General features: G+C 38.5%; 1 protein-coding gene across 1 annotated transcript; it reads left to right on the top strand.

Moving 5' to 3' along the window:
• Positions 1-2466: 2466 nt before the first annotated feature.
• On the top strand, positions 2467-11129 carry prdm13 (PR domain containing 13). The gene is made up of 4 exons (XM_020516499.2): positions 2467-2607; positions 4589-4720; positions 4849-4969; positions 9649-11129. The coding sequence occupies exons 1-4, from the start codon at positions 2467-2469 to the stop codon at positions 11127-11129; spliced, it is 1875 nt and encodes a 624-aa protein (XP_020372088.1).
• Positions 11130-22657: the final 11528 nt, after the last annotated feature.

Raw genomic sequence — 22657 nt, 5'->3', positions numbered from 1 at the left:
AATTTATTGCCTCGAACTTCTTGTTTCTTTTTTCTACCATTGAGAGAGGTGCCAATGAAGACATATCAAAGAGGTCAAATCCTGTTTTTTTTTTAATCTCTCCACGCACATAGAACTGTAGCCCAGTGTTATAATTTGGTATATTCAATCAAATGAGGGTATAATGAAGAATACAAAGAGAACTAAAAATTCTTTCAAAAATGTATTGATATGTAGTTGGATGAGATTCCTAATAAATTGTAAGTTTTCGGCGTTGGCGAAATCTATAGAAATGCCTTTCCATTTCTAGGTTTTCACGTACGGTTAATAATTGGTTCTATATGATTTGTTTCATTGTTAGAAGAAATCTGTACTAGTAATTATAAGCCTGTTGATTATGTCAAATTAATACCGTCTCTAAAAACGCCGACAATTAAGATTCTAGCTCTCTACAAAACGCAAAACTTTTGCAAAACAACATTTCTAAAACTATTTTTTCTTTTGCAGCCATCAATATTCCCTCTACGTTGTGAAATCGGCAGAGAGACAATTTCACGAAGGATAGTTGACTGTTCTAGTATCACTCACAATAAGATACGTGCAACCCAGTGGCAACATTTAGAGTCATCACAATATGAGATAAGACAATGCTTAAATCTACCAACGTTACTGCATTCCAGTTATGAGATTAAAAACTGGGCATTCGGCACTTATTATCCATACTTTCTCCATGTGTATGAAATAAAGTTACTTTGCTATTTAACTACTTTATAAAATAGATTTCAAGCTGCCCACAGATGTTGTATTAATTGGATGATGTATAGTATGTAAATAAAAGGATCATTACCAACGCTTTCCCCTGCTATTAAATCGTACCCGCCTTAGGGTTACTGTTACAATTTAACGGTAGTCAATGATATCCTTAAAGGAATAAAAAACTTATTCGCTTTACATACAGTACATGGATCACATCCTTGATTTAAATATGTGAACCTCAACACAGGTAATTCTGTTGTTTATCAATTTACAACGCATTTTATTGCATCTTATTGCAAATAAGGAAAGAACCTGTTAGTTAGTAATGAAATATAAGTAAGGTAATGTTTCATACACTTTCTAGATGGAGAAACGGGTTTACTATCAATAGAAGGTTAAACAACTAAATGATTTATTTCGCTTTTTAAAATATCATTTCACTCTCTGACCACCAAACGAATAGAATCGTTCCAATGACCTCAAACTATTTTTTAAACCTTCAAGTAGAAAACAGATGCCAAATATTTAAAATGAGGGTGTTTTATTTCTCGTCTAAAACGGCTAAATTTGAAACAATTCCTGTGACAATCGTAAATAAACGTCGTGGAAGAAAATCAGTGTTTTGTTTCGAAATAGATTTTCAAGTGGATAACATGTCATCTCAAGCTTCCTAATTCTGAACAAGGGCAATGTTTTACTGAGGCGAAGGGGGATTAAAATTCGAACTCTTGCATTTTTCCGTCCAGGAAATGGACAAGGGAAGCTGAACCGGCACATTCCCTGTTTGTTTTAACAACGCGGGTCATTCTGAACTTGCCAGAGTCCCAAAATAGGCATTGGAATGGCCCAGTATTGGCAAAGATTACTTGGAAGCAATGAGCTTAAATAATTTTCTCAACTGTATAGACCGGGAGTTTAACGGGAGAGCTGGATAAATGTAGATGGCGATTATCTTGGACCGGTAGCGAATTTTCTTCTGGTGTTTTACCATCAAGTACCTGCCCCGTTTCTGTGCGGCACACGCCGAATCAATAGAAGTTAACAAGTCCTCCAAACATTCCTGCTCTCTTTGTTTAACTGAGATTCACTCCTCTGAGAAAAGAAAAAAAAAATCAAGGGGGTGAGTAAAATCTTTGAAGTATATTTAACCTGAAAAGAATCAGCCAAGTAGACTTAACTTTAGTCACTTATTTTCCCAGTTTTGTTGGTCGCAATAAAAGAAGGCAAAATTTATGGAGAAATTATACAGTGAATTTGTCACTTAAAATATCGTAACTGTCTGCCGGACAATAACACAAGCTGACGATTAATGGTCCCGCCAGACCTTTGATTCACAATCGCCTTTTTTGCGCCCTTGACAAATTGGATTTTAGGAATGGGAAGGTCGCCTGGGCCATTGTTCCTGGCTATTTCGAGCACTTTATTATTCAGTTGGGTAGGGAAAGTCTCCATGTGTGTCTCTCTGACCCTCTTGGCTGTGGCTCGCAGCTGTGATCGCACCAAAACTCTCTCACCAAACTGAGGCACTCTGTGCACTTTGCTGCAACGCAGCGTTCCCCCTTTGGATAGAAAAAGCGCAGCGCACGGACTCCATCGCGTCATTTTGCAGGCGGAGACCAGTCTGTGTCCATCTCCCCCCCTCTCTCTCTCTCTCTCATCTGTCTCATCTCGCTGTCAATCCATCCCTCTTCCTTCGCTTCTTCTTTTCCTCCCTCTAGTATCCCCGGAGCCATGCAAAACCCCCGGAGCTCGGCGATCACCGTGACCGCGGATAGCACCATCCCAGCCGGTCTGCGCTTGGGTCCCGTGCAGGGCATTTTTAGGCTGGGAAAATATATGTCCGATCGCAAGGAGCATTTCAATAGGAAAAAGGTAACAGTTTTCGTTACATCGGTGTTAATAATTCAAATACAAATTTCCCTCCTACCTCGTAAATTTGCGAACTTCGAATCAATTGTTAGTTTCGCAGAAGCTACGAGAAATGCTAGGAGTTTATTTTTTCATACAAATAATCAAACAAGCAAAACAATATTACACGTCAATTCTTTATGAAGGGATATTACTGGACAAAATAACAAGTCTATGACCTTTAGGATCTGTGGGCGCTGCTTTAGGTTGTCTAATGGCATCACTTGCTCGCTAATTGTTAGTTAATTGTGTTTTCCTGTGAATTACCATAGTCTGATAACTTCTGTTCGAGTTATTGACAAACCGCTTTAATTGGATCCAATTCCTGCTTTCGTGTCTGATGGGTCTGCAATTAGTAGCGCGGCCAGGCTTCAATTAATGATCGTATTTTGCTTCTGTTGTTAGATTGAGAATGTTTGTTGTAAGTGATTTATTCTTCATGTTTACAGTTCGAATTTTAGCAATCCCTTTCTCAGTATAAATCGTGTCCTTGAACATCCAGGTATCATTTCTTTAGCTTGATTAAATTAATCGAATCATAAACAGTTGGATTATTTTCAATTGTAACACTTTTAGCGAAGAAATTTAGAACCAGACACTGTTTGCCGTTGCTATAGTTAGTTATCAATACTTGAACTGCATTGTATAAAACAAACACGATTCATGTAATTTAACTGGAGATATCACTGTGTATGTGTGTATGTGATACACACAGAAACATGCAGACCAGATAGTGTTATTCAGGTTTGATAGTTTCCACTGTCCAACGCCGCATATTATTAAGGACCTCCTTAAACAGGTGCAGATGCCTTTTCGTATGTCATGGTCAGATTTTTGATTTGTTAACAGCCCATTAAACGCCCTGACGAGCCATGTTATTTATTTCTCATCGGTTTCGATTTTGTTAATAACCGTTCTGCCTAATCACAGTTCACTTTCCCCAAGCGACTCTCAATGGCCGCGATTGATCCGCCCACCCCAATATTTTGTTGATCAGCTTCTGTACAGAGAATACTTGAACGTCTGTTAGTTGGGGGTTATCTGTTCGTACGCCAACATGTTTATTAGCGAACGTAATTTACATGCATGCAAGGTGTAAGATAAGTGAGGAGATAAGGCTGGCTGCTTCTTGAAATTCAATTATCCAATCAGTCAATTGCCAAAAGTGAACAGGTGTTAGTAAAACATGTGTCAGTGGGAGCTCTTTGTACACGGCGCTATTATATAAACCGGTTGAAGATCGTCCACGTTTGCGAACATGCTTTTGCAAACCTCAACCCGGATTTGTAGTTGACGCCTTATTGAAAAACAAAACACTGCTTTTTCATTTTTGTCCTTTCAAAGTTTAATTACTTTCTCTGAAATCTTAATACACGTGCAAATTACATTTTAATTGAACTAGAAAAATTAGAGAAGTAAGAAAAGTACGATTTTTAAAATATTTCCAGCGACATGTAATAAACGGAAACTGTTGGATACAACTTCTTTCCTATGATTTTTTTTTCTGGCTTGTGCAAAGCTATGTTTCCCCAGCTTCCCACAGTCATTACAATTTTTAGCGGAATCAGGTCACTGCCAGGTATCTTCGGGTCTCTTCTTTAATATAGCATTCCTGAATGGAATGTTGGACTCGATTATTTTAATTTCAATTTTCGGCGATGTGAAGTGCCTAGCATATTAATGATTGCAAAATCAATAACAAACAAGAATTGGAAACCTGACGTTTGGGTGAAAGGCGTCCCTCAGCACATTTTATTGCAGTTTTCGTCCTTTGATTTTAGTAGACCCTTCTGAGTGTAACTACATGACATGTTAGGGGTTTACCTCTGTTGCAGACAGACTAACCAAGTGAAATCATTATGAGTGAATGAAAAGAGCGTTTAGGGACAACGAAATAAAATTAGAAGGACCTTTCTTAAACTGTGGTGCTGGGGATTTATTTCAGGTACGCTTTGTCAGAGGGCATTTGGTTGATGAAGCTGGCGATTCAGTCCCGGAATGGATAGAGTTAATCCGGGCTGCCAGACACATTCAAGAGCAGAATCTGGAAGCGATCACTGACCTTCCAGGGGGACAGGTACATTACATGACATTTCTGGCGTGGTTTATCTTTGTTTTCTCTTAAAAAAATCAAACTAACACTGTACACCACAGAAATTAAATCATAAAGTAACCTTAGATTTCTGTATCTGCTCTCCTCTGCAGATCTTTTACAGAACGCTGAGGGATATCCAGCCTGGGGAGGAGTTAGCAGCGTGGTATTCCAGCACTCTGGCTCAGTGGTTCGATATACCAACCACAGCCACACCGACACACGATGAGAAAGGTAGGAACTAGCACTTGAGTCTAGAAACTCTTTCGTTTGAAAAGTACGGATTTAATCAAATAATATTTGTAGGTAACTTGGTCGAAAGGTTTTTCTGCAGAAATATTTATGTACGTACAAAATAAAGGTGCATAATGTGTATTGCATTTATGGAAGTATAACCACAGATTGCTTGCAACGACAAGGTACCTGTGAACATGGATGTAGCTAATAGATGAAAGCAGAGTGATATCCGCATTTATTTGAATCTCTAGGCTTATTACAGGATTTCAGCGAATTGCCGCGCTTTAGCCAAAAATAGGATTACGAATTATTACATTTTTTCTTAATGGATAACGAAATTTATTATTTAAGTTACCGTGGATGAACCAATATCTTTTATATATCCCTAATCCTAAAATTTTTGGAGTAACTGTAAACAGCCTGCAACTAATACAAAAATGCCATGCGTGGGTTCTTCTAACTGTCAACACACAAGTTAATTCATTTGTTTAACATTTTTAAAAATGAAAGTGCTGCAATCATTGCATTGATCATTTTGAATATTATGAAGTCAGCGTTTCCCCAGTGTCACGCAGCATGTGCAGTTACAGAATACTGCTTGATAAATTGTCTTGCATTTTTTCTGCTTGGCCGAATTAACTGGAATTTTGAGAGGCGATGATGTGCCACTTCCTCTGAAACTTTTTTTTTAATGAGTGTTTAATGGAACGGTGGTGGTGGAATTAAATGCATTGCTGACCCGTAAGAAGCAGTGAATTATACATATTAATTCAATCTGTAGTTCTGTTTCTGTACGACGGTCAAAGTGTTGGCACAATCTGTTTAAGGAAATAACTCGAATTCGATAAACACTTGAGATAATACAACATGCCTCAATCGTATAGCATAATCAACTTGTATTTGCAAGAAAACGATTGTCGATGGCACATTGCTACTTTCAGCATCAGCCGCCAAATCTGAGGTTTTAAACTGACTCACTGAGTAGCGTTGCGAATGAAGAAAGTTTCTATCCCGTTGTCAGAAGCAATCAATGACACACTAGTACAATGTTGACATCAGGCAAGCGAACATCTCCTCTCAGCAGATAGTCCTTGGTTCTATTCGCCTTAAAAAAGAAGAGGAAATACATTGCAAATACATAAATCGCTGCTCAGAGTTTAATTTAAGAATACGGTTGAAAATGTTGGCATGACAAACGTCTATTTTTAACCATGTTTCAATTGAATCGAATGGAAATCTACTAATCTGTCGGAAAAGTTCACTCAGCATTTCTACGTTGATGAACTTGGCAAAACTTAACAAAAGACTCAATAGGAAAAAAAACCCAATCGGATTCAAATTGCAAAATAGGCCGAAATTGTTATCAGGCCACCATTTTATCATATGCACTTCTTTTTTGAATGATGAAAAGACTTGAACTATAACAATAGATCTACATTTTTCTGGAACTTAACACAATCCATGTTCGCATGTTTGCAATTTATTTCGTATACACATGTAAAGGTCATATTTTGGAACAAGGTGAGACTAAAGAGGTAACACAATATAATATACAGTATGGACGTTTCGAGGAACTTTGGACATCGTTCCATTGTAGGTTGTTTTGATTTATGATTATTACTCCAGTTGAAATCTAGCCAAGTTTCATAGAGGAACAATTGATCAAACAAATAGTAGGTGCTTTATGGTTGAAGTATTCAAAAGTGGAGTTTATGAACATTCCACGATTTCACGTCTAACATAGAAGCTATTTATACCAGATGGGAACGTGGAAAGGAATCCTGGCTCCAAACTGTGCGCGGATGCAAAATTGCATTCCTCAAAGGATTAATAACAAGAGATCCACTGGTGAACTCAGCTATTTAATCTAATTTTTCAAAGGAATAGGTGCTGGTGGTCTCGGTTGGGGGAAGGGGAGGATCGAGACGCTTCTGTGGTCTGTAAACCAAGGTGTAGTTAATGTGGAAGGATTACTGAAGACGTTGCTTCAGCCACAGCGGTTTAGCAATTACAAGTAAGGTTTGCAGACACTCCCAAAGTCAACAGACGACATGCAGACCCTTTGCTTCAGGCTTTAAGTTCTGATCCTATCAATACCACCTCCTGGAGTTCAACGTCGATAGATTGTATATGAAGGACGCTGGCATGATATAGCACATAACGGAACGACTGTTGTTTTCCATTTTTGTGGTATAATATGAATACTTGATAATAAATACTGTTGGAAAGGATATAATGTTAATTTCTGAAGTATTTACAGGCATACATTTCAATAAGAGTTAACCAAGCAGGTAAGATTAAATCAGTTCATCACTACTTATGACAGTGAAATAGATCGTAAATGTTTCGGACACTATTTTATAGGTCGTTAGTAATGTTGAAATCATATACATCAACTATTTTGTTGAATGACTGGTTCTGAACACTTTCTCTTTAAAAAAAAATCACTGTCGGCGTGGCGATATAACAGTTTCTTGCTGACTTTGAATGCAAGTAATTCAATCGACATATCAATGAACTACAGTTTCATATGAACTGTTTGCCCGTATTTGGATATTATGTTCTTAAACACTAGCTTGCTTTGCAGTTCAATCTGCCAGAGAATAGGCAACAGGGTGAACATGTATGAATATAATTTCCTCTGCATTTTTAAAGTTTCGATTGGACATGCTATACCTGACTGTTTGGTCACCTCGCATAACATTCAACGTTTGAAAGGATGATTTTAGACCTAGTAATGATTTCAAACAATGAAATCGTTTTCAAACGTTATATTGTAATGCAATCTGTCAGTATTTTGATCTGATCTCACGATTTCTTCTTCTCACCACATATTTTTTGAGAAAGCGCTTTATACAACTGAAGATACTCAACAGTTCATGTCCTAGGGATAAAGTTCATTCGTTTCACAGGCGCTAACATTAACGTATGTTTAATCAATACATTACTGGTGTAAACTTAGTCTGTAATCATTTCAATGCAGCTTTTTGAAGTTTGTAAGCAGATAGCTATTCGAAGTTTTGCTTTTAAAATGCATTTATACTGGCTGAATATTTAGGGAAAATATACCTCTTTTTTCTGTATGATGTCTTCTGCTTTGCCGGTAGAGGTTTGGAATTAAGCATTCGAAATATGAACAACGTCAAGTTTCCATTGTATCCTTTATTGATATAGGGGTTGATCCTTGAAAACATTTGGACTTCATTCTGATTTTGAAATAACAAATAATAGTAACTTTCAAGATATTGAATGAAATATCAGATATTGTATTTCAAATACAAACATGAGAACCATTTGTCCAGGAGAATCAAAAATATCTGATGTACACTTTTGTTAAATGTGTTCAATGAGGTAGAATCAAAACGAAATTATCAATACCTTAAACAGATTAAATGCCTTTGATTCACATTAATTTTCAGCAAATAATCAGAGGACTAATATATTTTGATCCCTTAGAGATCCTTGCAGTTGAAAAACCTCGGAACAAAGTTTGATCTAATCATTACAACTGTTCACAAATGATCTACATTGTTAAGGTCAAAGCCGGAAAACAGTCGATTAAATTTTAAGTATACGTGCAATATTGGTTCGAGAACCACGAATGCAATCGACATTGCATAAATGTGTGAATGGAGGAGCGGCAAACTGCAAAAAAAAGTAACGGTAAATCGGACTAAGCAACATTCATCGACGAAATCTATTTGGAAAGCAGAAAGGAAAGAAACTGAAGTGGAAAGTAAACGAAGAGAGGAAGAAGAGCGGAATTAAAAAATTACATAAAGAAGTGCAGGAAGAAAAGTAGAAAGAAATCGAAACACTGGGGGCATTTCATTTGCACAAAAAGGGAAAGTGAAAATATCAAGCAACGGTAAAGGTTAAAAATGGTTGTGCAATATACAAAACCGTGCTTTAAATTGGAAATGAATAGATCGATGCCATTCTCCCGTTGAAGCATTTGCAAATGCGAGCACCTAACCTGACTGCTGGTCTTCCGACAGCAACTTTTATATCCTCGGCTTTGTTCCGATTTTAATGCGAAGCTTATGATATATAGTTTGTTCTTTGACCAGTTTGTTCAACTCCTTGCCATACGCCTCCTTTCTTCAACATCAACAGATGGGCCAAGTGCATTGTTTCAAGCGCCCCATGATTTCAAGGAACAGCTGTTATCACCTCCAAGGCCTGCAAAGGCCAAAACATTAACTGTCTAGGTTGTATATGTCTGGTCAGGCTTGCGTTTCCTCCTTAGAGAACTGCATAATGAAATAACAGGGCTAAGAATTACATATAAATTATCCAACCAAGCTCATTTGCTTCATTGACTTCCTTTTACATTTATTACCATTTAATTTGGAAAGTTATCGACTTGGGTCGCAGAAACTGGGCTGGTGTAGTTTGAGCGTTTTCTGACAGTGAGCACTGTATCATCGTATAAGGATAATTTTAATAACTACACGGCCTTCTTTGCAATCTATAATTTAGCTACACAAGTCATTCTTGGGATATGGGAGTCGCTTGCTGAAAAGTGGGTGATAATTTGAAACATTGTTTCCTATTTGTGTTAGACAGTAGCCTTTGGGCACAATACTTGTTGATATTGTTTGCAGTTATTTTTTTGTGTGGAAATGTTTACAACCTTATCGAAAACTTAGTCTTCTTCTCATTCGTCTCTTTAGGGGAGGAACGTTATATTTGTTGGTACTGCTGGAGAACGTTCAAATATCCAAACACTTTAATAGCTCATATCCACTTCCACTGCGCTCTGAGCAACGGCAGGGGCTTCATCAACAGTGATCAATGCCGAATTTCAGAGACTTTCACCAAATCTCCGAAAACCGCCGACATATCCAGCTCATCAACACCCCCGAGAAATGGCCACCAAATCTCCTCTGGCCCAACAGAAGGGGTTAAACGACCAGCGTCTCCAGTTTTGGCCAAAATGATTATGACCAAGAAGTCAATGGGACGTGAGGAGGAACAGGACAGAGCCCTGGACATGAGTGTTAATTCAGCCAGGAGTCATGGAGCCTTGAGTACCATCAGCGGCACCTCTTCAATTGTCAACACCATGGGCTTTCACCCCGGGATTAGATCCGCGTTTAAACCCACGGGATTATCGAAATTAATTTCGCCTGATCCAAGCGGGGACAGCAGCGCTAAAGCAATTGGATTGGGTTTCAGCAAAGTGGTGAGCAGTCTGAAATCACCACGCTCCTCCGGAGAGAGTTTGGTGGGAGCTTCCCCTGCCAAATGTGTCCATTCCATCGAGCCGCCACTCCCTGCATTGCCATGTAGCGACACAAACAGAGGTTTCCCTCTGTTCCCCAGTTTTGAAGAGACATCTGCATTCAAACATGTCGAGAGGGGCCTTCACGCCAGTTTGTCTCCCAGCCGATATACCCCGATCCCAACGAGCGTTCATTTTGAGAGGTTCTCCATTCCACCGTTTGAAGGAGTTAAACCTTTCGCCGGAGAATGCAACATTCCCATAATGCCCTTAACGGTTTACAATGGCGAGCTTTTGTACAGTCCTCCCTACTACCCCTTAAAATTCCACTTCAGCAACTTAATTAAATACCCCGAATCTGTCACCTACTTTGGAGCTCCATCTCTCAACCCAGAAATTGGTTCCATCACCAACATCGACAGAGAGATCGCCATGCACACGCAGCAACTATCGAGTATCGCCGCGGAGAAGAGTAGATCTCGACTGGACTCCATGTCCACCACGAGCACGTCCAGTGGCAAGCCCAAAAAGGGTCATCTCTGCTTGTACTGTGGGAAACTCTACTCCCGGAAATACGGACTGAAAATCCACATGCGGACACATACAGGGTACAAACCTTTAAAATGCAAAGTTTGCCTTCGACCCTTTGGAGATCCCAGCAACCTAAACAAACATATCCGTTTGCACGCGGAGGGGAACACCCCTTACAGGTGTGAGTTCTGTGGCAAAGTGCTTGTGCGTCGCAGAGACTTGGAGAGGCATGTTAAATCGAGGCACCCGGGGCAAAGTGTGCACAAAACAGAGAGCAAAACGGAGTCATCTTTCGACGACCCTGAGCAGAAAAGTGACCACAGTAACGAGAGCGACGTGGACGTCTGCTTTACGGATGATCAAAGTGATCAAGATTCAGGGAAAAACAACGATCAATGAACAGTTTGGAGAACTGACGCCAGTAAACACCGAATTGCCAAAAAATCCCGAAAATGCTTGAAGCGTCTATAAATGCCTGTCTATTTTGTACATAAGATGATAGGAATTGTGCCTTTCGGTGTCTGTGATAGTAAAGGATATTTATTAGGGCTGAGCAATATTCATAGCTCCGGCTAATGCAGTGTATGAATGCCAAGTGATCGTCGTTTAATAAATGACTATGGAATTACAAATAAGATGAAAGCATCTGTGAAAAAAAAAACTTGAATACCACAAGCATGATTAAAATAAATCATCAGTGCACTTCCTTTCAGTTTTTATCCGTCGATGTAGTAATTTGTCATAATGCAACGTTAATATCATCGAAACATTTCAATAAATGGAATGACCTTCATTTAGAAATCATGATGACAAATAATTTGACAGGTCCAGCGTGAATATCAATCATTTAAGCAAATGTATAAGGGTCAACAAACTTAATTTGCAGACAAAGCTAAAAGTGACCTATGATGTAGAGCTGGGAGCAATTACTCAATTTTGTGTGAACTCGCGTCTTTAAAGAGACAAGTATTAAAGCACTATAAGACGCGCGCAAAACGTGACAGAGACCATTGTTGATAGATTAGTACTTAAACTATTTAAAATAGGGTATCCTTATTGGTTTGATCATCTTTATGTACATATATTTTCAGGAAAAATAGTAGGAGCATGAGTCGGAAGTACGTTATAATGCTATATATGATTTCAGAGACTATATAATTTTTTTGTGAAGTAGAGCAATACGTTGTGTATTTTTCGTTTTTATATTGAATGATGTACAGTGCGCTTGGTATTCGCCTTTTCGTTGCAATGCGTTGTGCGAGAATTTTCGAATAAACTCACTTAACATTTTGAAGATTTGCTCTTCACCAATCTATTTTATTTTTGTGAAAGTCTATGGGTAGGTTTGTTCTCGTTTTCAGCTGCATGTCTTTAAAATCTTAAATAACTCTTATGAGTTCGAACCTGCATTTGGAAATGATACAGTAGATTATTATCAAATGTCTGGACATAATTAAATAGAACATATCCCCCTTTCGTGTGTTCCCGTTTCGTAAGATCATATTAAAATGGTAACACACACTAATAGGTAACGCTGCTGCATGTAACAGTGTGCAATGACAGTGCAGATACCTATAATTAATGCTGCATTTAGTAATGTTTCGATTGAATCCTGTTTTAATTCGATGATAAGGTTACAATGCCAGATTAACCAACATGATTCGAATTATTTCGCCAATTGACTAAAAAAAAAGTTTTTGTGATACTATGAAATAATAATTACCTATGTTTAATATCGGACTTTAAAGAAACCCTTCGCAATTTCTAAAATATTTTAAAGCATTAATGTAAATAAATCTGTACGAGTGTTTTACCATTTGGAATATGTGACGCTTTGCGTAGAACTAGTCATCAGATGGGATAACACTTCCATGAGGAAAGTATATTCTCATCGATTGGTCCCACCACCCTCTAAATGTCAATCTTTCAAGGTCCCCAGATGCTGACTGATCTGCTGAGTGTTTCCAGTATTCTTTGATCGTCTTCAAAAATACCAGCATCTGCAGTTGTTTTATGTTAAGCGTCGAAGCGTTAACGTTTTATTTACAGCTTCTGCTCCTTGCTAACATTCAGCTCCAGAATTCGTCAGGCCTCATGTGCTGAATCACTTGGCGGACATTGACATTTTCACGGATCGGGTTGTATGTGCTCAAAGGAAGATCGAGAAGTGACTGGATGATTGGTTAGTTAGCTTCCATGAGAATAAAGCACAGCTTCCGAATGCCACCCCCCGATCAAACCACTGCCCCGGTATGCAGGCAAATAGATTGGAAAAACTTACATCCTTTTCAAAATAACCCAGCCTTTTATTATAATTTAGTGAAGTGAAAGAAATCCAGAGGAAAGGCGCTGAAATAGGGCGTGATTAATCACAGATTGAATGCTTGTGAAGGCCAGTGTATGTTTGGTGAGCCATTGTTCGTTAAAGAACGGGTGAATTATTATCGGGGTGTACACAGTCTGACGTTTTCTTTCGGCCAGTATGGTTCATGAGTGATGAAGTCAAATTATCCTTAAACTAGCAGGGATTCTCTTCGTTCTCAGCTTTTGTTTTTTTTGTGAAGCACAAATACAAGTCAGTTTTTAGCCAGTTGCTTCTTGTTTGTGAAAAAAGGGTCTAGCAAATTTTTGGAGATGGAATGACTCCTCAGTAAAGGGAACAATGCTTGCGAGGTGATAGACAATAGAAAATAGACATGTGATCCCAAACAAGATAAAGGTAATCTACAATAAAGTTTTTACAGGGGGGTTATTTTCAGAAAACAGGCAAAGCTATCCTACAAAGAATTTGATAAAAGGCAAAACCTTTCACCTCTGTACAGTTTAGGATTCTCTATAAATTAGGCTTTATGTAGGACACATGGATACTCCAAGGCCTTTTTGTAAATTCTTAAACTGAAATGTATTATAATGTACTGGAAAGCTATGCTCAACAAAATATCTTTCAATATATATAGGTTGGATTTGTTAGAAACTTGAATTAACAGGTAGAAAGTTTTTATATCTTCCCTCAAAAAGGCAATAATTGTTGTAATCAGAGTGATCCTTGTTGTCAAGATGTATATAGGTGTTTGATGAAGAGACCTGACATGTGAACTATAGACTAGCAGTGGTCTGATCTGATAATTTGCTAGTGGTGTAGCACAAGTGTGGTGTATTGAGGCAATGTGCATAGTCCACCCAAGTATATACAGGAAGTAATAGTACAAAATAACATGAATCTTGAAAGACGACTCAAAACTCAATAATAGAGGACATAACATGCTTTGGCATATTCCTACTTTGGGCAATGAGAGGATTCTGACTGATTTTTACCAAAACAAGGAGCCAAGTTGAAAACTGTAAGAGTGTTAAATTCAGATACAGTATATGAATGATTGGTTAATGCAGATCAAATGAAGGAATACATCCACATATATCTCTATAGAAGATAATGAGAATATATCTGAAAAAAAATGCAGAACATTGACAGATGAGGCTGAGTATTTTTCTTTGTGGGTGGTAGGTATGCATTTCTAAATGAACTTTCAGACCAAATAAAATTATTTCAAAAGGTTTATCAGTAAAAAAAAAGAATGTCACAATGATTTTCAATCGAAACAAATAAAAACACTAATTAATTTTAAAAATCAAATAAAAACAACGTGAAAAACAGCTTTGTCATGTCAACACTTTAAAATACAAATTTCAAGCACTGGCTATACATCACTAGTTTAACAATTAATTTGTGACTATTGGCTCCAATACTTTGGTAAACATCCAGAAATGCAGTTCTACGAGTTGACTTTTACTCATCTATTTTCCAAATTGGCCAGTTCTGGAAGAACATGCTCATTCTGGATTCTATCAAATGAGTCAAGCCACATTCTTTCAAAGCAAGTGGGACACATGCAAACCTAAAATCATGAAACCCCAACTCAACAAACATCATCTTAAAAAGTGAAGAAAAAAGCGATATTAAGATTGAAACTATCTCTGCAAATCTTGTAGGAAGGAAGAGATTTACTGGAATGGATTAAGTAGAATCATATCAAAAAAGTGATCCAAGGGAAAAGAAGTATAGAATAAAATTTTGTTCCTGAGGCAAAACATAATTGTACCAATTATTTCAATAACAAAACAACACAAAGCTTCTTGGCTAGGAATTAAGAACATTAAAATAAACTAATGGCCTTGTGACTGAGGATGATCACTAAGTAGTTAAGTCATAAATCATTAGTTTCTTGAAGTATTTAGAAGGGGAATGAGCAGTTTGTAAACTAACTGTGGTTTGTTCGCCACTGAGGTGTCTTTTCTTGCAGTGATGAACATGATAACAAAGAGTATTTTGATGTTTGAAAGCTACAGGGTTTTTATATGAATTCTTGAAGTTGAATCACTATCTTAGATATAGAGATCCAGACATTGCATTACATACAGATCATCTGTCTCTCACTCTGGTACCATAATATTTATTTAAAGTGCAGACTAGCAGAGGACTGACAATCAATAGGCCAATAGTATCAGATTCAAATATGATGACAAAATAGACACAGGCAACTACAGACCTAATAATCTTTACTTCTGTGTAAAATACTGGAACCAATTATCAGGAATAAATTTAAGGATGATCTGAAAAACAAAAATCAGGCAAACAATAGTCATGATTTTAGATGAGGGGCAACACAATCTAAGCAAACTTGTTGACTTTTTTTTGAAGTGACAAGGACATTTGGCTGATAAGCTCTATGATATTGTCTGCCAAAACCTCCAAACTAAAACCAATTTCTGCACTTAGTAAACTCAACGTTGTGGAGTTTCTGTGCATAAGTGGTGAATGAGTAAGAAAAATGTATGAAAGATATAATAAAGGGCATAATCCAAGGGCATAATACTGTGAATGCTGAAAATCTGAAATGATAGCAGGAAATGCTAGAAATACTCAGCAGGCTGGACAGAACCTATGGATAGAGACTCAGAGTTCTTGTTTTATTGACTTGAAATGCTATGTTTATTTCTTTGCAGATGTTGGCAGACCACTTGAAAATTTCCAAAGAAAAGAGGTCTGGTTAAAGAGGCAGGGTTAGCGCTGACAGAAAGTGCTCCATGGCTTAATACTGGGGCCACCGCTGCTCTAATTCCGAAAATTGGGTTAGATCTAGTAGGTTAGATCTAGATCTAGACCTGGATTTAATGCAAATTGGTCACATTTGTAAATGGTAATTTGCATATAAGAGCAATAGCATTGAAGGAAGCAACAGAAGAAATAACAGAAACATTAAACAAACTAAATATTCCAAGCATGGAGTATATGAGACATTACCTTATGTTGGTAAATAAGATACTAAGTGGCACAGAAAATGATAATTAGAATCCTAATTTAAATTAAATAATGTGTTTAGAATAAGGAGATATAGGTTTAAAGTAGCTGTAAATTTCATTAACTGTACTAGTCTTCAAAATATTATTTTTGAAATTAATGTTCAAATTCTTTAATTCAATAGCACATTTGAGGTGAGTGACAGATATAGGATGAATAAATATTGATACAAGATTAAATGTAAAATGTTTAGGACAGATAATACAGATTCAAGTTTTTTCCACATAGTATTGTGTTGCTATTGACAGACTGGTTGGATCAAACTAGGCTCAATTACTGATTACTTATTTGTAGGTTACAATGTTTGTCTGTAAGGATGTGCACCACAGATGTTTATGGTAGGCTGATTATGTTTTTATAGGCATTGGGGATTACTTGATTAAGCAGCTAAGTACATACATAGGAAAGACAATGTAGCCCCTTTTTCATTATCCGAGGGGGATGTTCCTCAAATTTAACCTGCACTTCAGATCCATGTTCTTGATCTTTGATCTGCCAGTACAGAGAGGAACAGGCATGTCAAATCACCTCCTTGTGGTTTACTCCCAAGCTCAGCCAACAGGTTCAGGAAGTGGACCATGCAAGGGGTAATTATAGCCTACTATTGGCCTCGTGTCAGTGGTTATATCTGGTCCTGGTTGCCCTTGAAGAGGGAGCATATGGTGTCCACTAGTATACATTAGGCCTTCTGTGACCAATGGGTAACACAATGTGCTATCACGCTGCAAAACAAAATTTTAAGGAGTTTTTATTTTGGGTTACAGTGGTCCCTTTCAGGGATATTGTGGCTTAATTTTATTTGATCTGGGTTAATTGTATTGTTATTTTATTAAATAGTGTCAAGGGATTCATGATCCAGTGTGAAAGGTGTTGCCAACAGCAGTCCTACACATTTCTAGGTTAAACAAGTTCACTGGTCCCAGATTGCCTTAATTTTATTGGCCTTGAGCAGTCCACAAACCATGTTTATATGGTATGTATGCAGCTGCAGCCCTTGTTTTCTCTGTTGAGGGGACTGCTTCTCAATTTGTTGAATTTCAGCCCCACACTTCTGATGTTTGGATACCTGGTGTGGAGAGAGGTGGGGAGGTTGGTGGACCATATCCTGCTTAGACTGAAATTCACATTGGCTGCAGGTCCTGAAACTTCCCTTTGAACCTCAGCCCCCCAACTTGAACCATCTCATCGAAAACCCCTCTATATCTTTCCAATTAGCATCGAGCAGTTTTACGTATGTATTGCTGCTGCACTCCCTTAAATTCGTCAACTTTGTCCACTGACTGTCCATACATTGGTATTCTGTTTTGCCATCCTGTCAAGTCTGGGACTCCCAGTAGAAGGTTCTCTATGAGAGAGCCCAGATCAGAGATCTCTGGGTGGAGATTATTGTCCTTCCCTGTGCTGGCCTACATGTGACTCAAGACCAACAACAATATGACTGACTATGCTTTACCCTCTGAAGATGTCCAAGCAAACAATTAAGTTGCATCAAAATGATACAAAATCTAAACAAAGGAATGAAACTGGATGGACCACTTAATATCACCTAAGCACTGGAAATGACAAAAAGGAAGACAGCGCTGTTGACCCTGCAAAGATCTCTTTCCTAATATCTTGAGCCAAATTGTGTAAGTTGTCTCACAGGTTAGTGAAATAACGGCCTGACAAAGTCTTACTTATGGAGCCGTACCTCATAGAAAATGTACCAGATTCCACTATCACCATCTTTGAGCATATCCATCTCACCAATAGGACAGACTTACCAGAGGTGGCAGCATTGATATATAATCAGGAGGGTGTTGCCTGAGAGTCTTCAACATTGACCCCGAATCCCATGAGGTCTCATGGCATTAGGACAACATGAGCAAGGAAATCTCCTGCTGATTATCATTTACTTCTTTACCCCTATTCCTTAGCTGATGCATCAATAATCCTCCATGTTGAATACGACCTGGAGGAACTGCTAAAGATGGCAAGTGCACAGAATATTTTCCGTTCATGTCTGCTACCAAGAGCAGCTTAGCCGCACCACTACAGACCAAGCTGGACCAGTCCTAAAGAACTTAATTGCTGGACTGGTTCTGAGTCAGGTGATGAATGAACAAACAAGAGGGAAACTAGATCTTGTACTTATCAAACAAGATTTCACAGATGTGTACATCCAAATTGGTATCTGTACAGTCATTGTGGAGACAAAGACAATGTGAGTGAGGATACTCTGCTGCATGTTATGTGGCATGAATACTATGCTAACCGATACAGACTTCGGAAAGGTATCTTGAAAATAATGGAGTTGTAAAGAAGAGCCAGCAGATATGATTTACTGAGATGGTAGGAATTGCAGATGCTGGAGAATCTGAGATAACACGGTGTAGAGCTGGATGAACACAGCAGGCCAAGCAGCATCAGAGGAGCAGGAAGGCTGACGTTTCGGGCCTAGACCCTTCTTCAGATATGATTTACTTGGGTTTTCAGAAGGCTTGACGTCACACATAAGAGATAAGAAATTAAAGCACATGGCTTTGGGGTAGTATATTGACATGGAAGGGGAACTGGTTGGCAGAAGGAAATAAAAGGTAGGAATAAATGGATGTTTTTCAGAGCGGCACGCAATGACTGGTGCGGTACCACAGGCTTCAGTGCTCAGGAAATTTGGCATGTCCATAAGGATCTTCACCAACCTCTGCAGATGCACAATTGAAAGCATACTGCCCAGGTGCATAACAGCCTGGTATGGCTACTGCTCTGCCCAGGACCATGAGAAACTACAGAGGGTGGTGTGCACAGCCCAGACCATCATGGGAGCCAATCTTCCATCCATGGACTCCATTTACATGGCTCGCTGCCGCAGAAAGGCTGCCAACATCATCAAAGACCCATTGCACCCTGGTAATGATCTTCCACAACATCTTCCCTCAGGCAGAAGATACAGAAGCCTGAACACTCGCACCAGCAGGTTCAGGAACAGCTTCTTCCTGGCCGTCTTTAGATTGATGAACGGACTCTCTAGCCTCAAATAATGCTGATCTTGCTAACATTGATCTTACTTAGTGCACACCCTGTGCAATGTAGCCTGTATGCTTCTGTTGAAGTCTTTTTGATCTGTACGTCCTTGCTTACAATGATCTGCCTGTACTGCTTGTAAACAAAGCTTTTCACTGTACTTTGGCACATGTGACAATTGATCAAGCAATCAATCAACCTCAGTTATTCACAATATAGATTAATGATCTAAATGAGGGAACTAAATGTGATATCTCCAAGTCTGCAGATGACACAAAGCTGAGTACAAGGGTGAACTGTGAGGAGAATGTAGAGATGAATTAGTGTGATTTGGACAATTTGACTGTGTGAGCAAATGTAAGGCAGGTGAAGTATAATTTTAATGAATATGTGGTTATCCACTTTGGTAGCAGAACCAGGAAGGTAGATTATTATTTGAATGATGGTAGATTAGGAAAGATGCAGGTGTGAAGAAACTTGGTTGTCCTTGTACATCAGTTACTGATAATGTGGATGTGTTGCTGTTGGACTGGGTGGACAAGGTCAAAAATCACACAACATCAGGTTATAGTCCAACAGGTTTATTTGAAAACACAATGTGGACTATATTCACTAGCATTTACATGATTGGGGGTGGGGGGTGGTGCGAGGTATTTTGCAAAAACATAACAGGACTTGATAGAATACACTCAGGCAGGGTGATAGCCAGGAATCCAGAACCAGGAATGTTTTCAAGAAGTAGTTAGATATGGGTCTTTTGGCTAAAGAGATCAAAGAATATGGGGAGAAAGTGGAAACAGAATTGAAAATCAGCCATGGTCATATTGAACGTCAGAGCAGGCTTGAAGGGTCAAATAGTCTAATCCTGCTCCTATGTTTCTATACAATTCAAAAACGGGCATTTAGAGCTGCTGTATTCCATTAGCAGTTGCTGAATTGTATTCAATCACAATCTCATCTCCTGCTCTATCTTCCCTGCTATCATTAGCACCAATTTAGAAAATCAATCCTGGTTCAATGGAGAGTGTAGGTGAGAATGCAATGAGCAACACCAGACATTAAAAATGAGATGGCATCCTGTTGAAGCTACAACACAGGGCCACTTACATGCAAAACAGTAACGGCACCAAATAATAGACAGGACAAAGCAATTTTAAAATGTAAGAATCAGATCTTAGCTTTGCAGTTCAGCCATGTTCAGTTGTAAATAAACAATAAAACAACTAATAGGAGGAAAGGCTGATATAAGGCAAGGAACTGAGTGGCCCAGCTGGAACCAGCACTGAATGTTGGTGAGAGGTTAAATTGAATGATTTATTGTCACTTGTATTAAAAGGAGAATGCAGTGGACAGCTTCAACAGTCGCCATGATCCGGCATCATTTTAAATAACTTAGAAATAAAAAGAAAATAAGAGAGAGGTATTACTGACAGAGAGTCCATCATTGTTCTTATCCACTGCTCTGGGTCAAAGCTTCACTTCTATCTCTGCCATGAGTCCTGAACCAGCTCACCAGTGATGTTTGCACCGCCACCATCTTCCATAGCCTTGCTGCTGCCTGTGCCAGACCCACCAACGTTGAAGTTGCCACTCTTCAGGTGCCATTGCTTGCAACTGGGCCCCACCTTGCTGATGCAATCAAGGCCATGGATGCAGATGTCACTGTTGCTGAGCAAATGCTCCTTAATAGCTCTGTTGAAGATGTATTGCATTACTTTGCTGATGATTGAAAGTAGATTGGTGATTGGTTGGATTGGATTTGTCCTGTTTTATTGTGGACGAAGGGTATTTGCATTGCAAGTTTCTACATTGCAGTTTAGATGCTGGCATTGCTACTATATTGGAAAAATTTGGTTCAAAGTTTTGACTGCTAAGTTTTGAATCGCATGCCTTCAGGGCTATTGCCAGAATATTGTCAGGGTCCATAGCCTTTACAGGATCCAATACCTTCTGTCGTTGATATCACATGGAGTAAATCAAATTGGCTGAAGGCTTACATCTGTGAAGCTGGGGACTTCTGGAATAGGCTACAATTGATCATCCACATGACACTTCTGGCTGAAGATGGTTGTAAATGCTTCAGGTCTTTCTTGTGCACAGATGTGACCACTGTTGTGGGCTGCCATATCATTGCATTTGGGAATATTTATGGACCCTTCTGTTCTTCCTGTTAGCCTTCAAAGGTTATTAGAAATAGGCGGGAATGTGAAGTTAAGATCAAAATGAGATCAGCAACAATCTTACTGAATGGTGGAGCAGGCCAGTGGGACTGAATGAACTATTCATGCTCCAAATTTGTATGATTGAATGTAATTACTTAATTGTCCACCACCATTAATGGTAGGGCCCTTGGGAATGTTACCAAACAAAGAGGCCCTGGAGTAGGTGCATGGTTCCTTGAAAGTGCATTCACAGGTAGACAGGGCGGTGAAGAAGGCACTTGGCATGCTTGTCTTCATGGGTCCAAACATTGAGTACAGGAGTTGGGATGTCATGTTACAGCTGTACAGGACATTGGTGAGGTCACTTTTAGAATGTTGCATTCAATTCTGGTCGCTTTTAAGTAGGAAAGATGTTGTTAAACTTGAGAGGGTGCAGAAAGGATTTACAAAGGCATTGCCGGGATTGGAGGATTTGAGTTATAGGGAGAAGCTAAATAGGCTGGGGCTTTTGTCCCTGAAATGTCGGAGGCTGAGGGGTGACCTTATAAAGGTTTATAAAATCATCAGGGGCATAGATAGTGTGAATGGCCAAGGTTTTCTTTCTTAGAATGATTTTATCAATTCTATGCATGTACAGGATTTCTAATTAACACTTAAATTGGGCAAACTATTAATTAAAGAATATATTGGCAGCTCACAATGTCCTTCTCAGTCTGTACCAAAAACATGATGCCAATGGCTCAGTGCACAGAAGCTAAAACCTCTTGAAATTTGAAAATCTATTATTTTATAAGCATTTATTTTAACTTGTAACTCTACAAAAATGCATAAAAATAAAGGCATTGGCAACACTGACTCTTCCTTAATATTATATTAGAGTGTCAACTTAGTTATGTAGACAAGCATTTCTATGGAACTCTGCAGGTGTTAATGTTCTTTCGCTAACAATTAGCCTGCAGTTGCCTTGACCAGGAACTCTGAAATTCATTCCACAAAACTCTGCAGCTCTCTATCATTCATTTTTCCCTTTAGGTTTTTCCTTAAACTCAATGTCTTTGATTAAACTGTCGATCATCTTATCTAATATCCCCTATGTTGCACTGTGTCATATTTTGTTTAAAGACAATTCTGTGAAGTGCCTTGGTGCTATTTAAATATATGTTTTTATTGTTGGTGATGATATTCAAAACTACTCCGTGAATTAATTTATGTAAAATGCTGTGCAATAAGGGGTATAAATTTATGGATACTATTCAATAAAGTTATGCAAAACTAAATCCAGGGCAAAAGACAAGAAGATTGCTCTGTCTTGAACTATTTATTTTCATCAGTTTGTCAAATATCAAGGGATGTTCTTTGGAATAATTTCTAACAAGCAGCACACAAAGGAAACACAAACACAT

The sequence above is a fragment of the Rhincodon typus genome, chromosome 5 (assembly GCF_021869965.1).
Source record: "Rhincodon typus isolate 14 chromosome 5, sRhiTyp1.1, whole genome shotgun sequence".
NCBI classification, from domain to species: domain Eukaryota; kingdom Metazoa; phylum Chordata; class Chondrichthyes; order Orectolobiformes; family Rhincodontidae; genus Rhincodon; species Rhincodon typus.
Note: the sequence above shows the minus strand (reverse complement) of the source record. Positions and strands in the feature narration are given on the sequence as shown.

Coding starts and splice junctions, on each gene's coding strand:
- prdm13 (XM_020516499.2), top strand. CDS start 2,467: ATGCAAAACCCCCGGAGCTCGGCGATCACCGTGACCGCGGATAGCACC. Junction 2,608..4,588: donor AGCATTTCAATAGGAAAAAG/GTAACAGTTTTC, acceptor GATTTATTTCAG/GTACGCTTTGTCAGAGGGCA. Junction 4,721..4,848: donor CTGACCTTCCAGGGGGACAG/GTACATTACATG, acceptor TCTCCTCTGCAG/ATCTTTTACAGAACGCTGAG.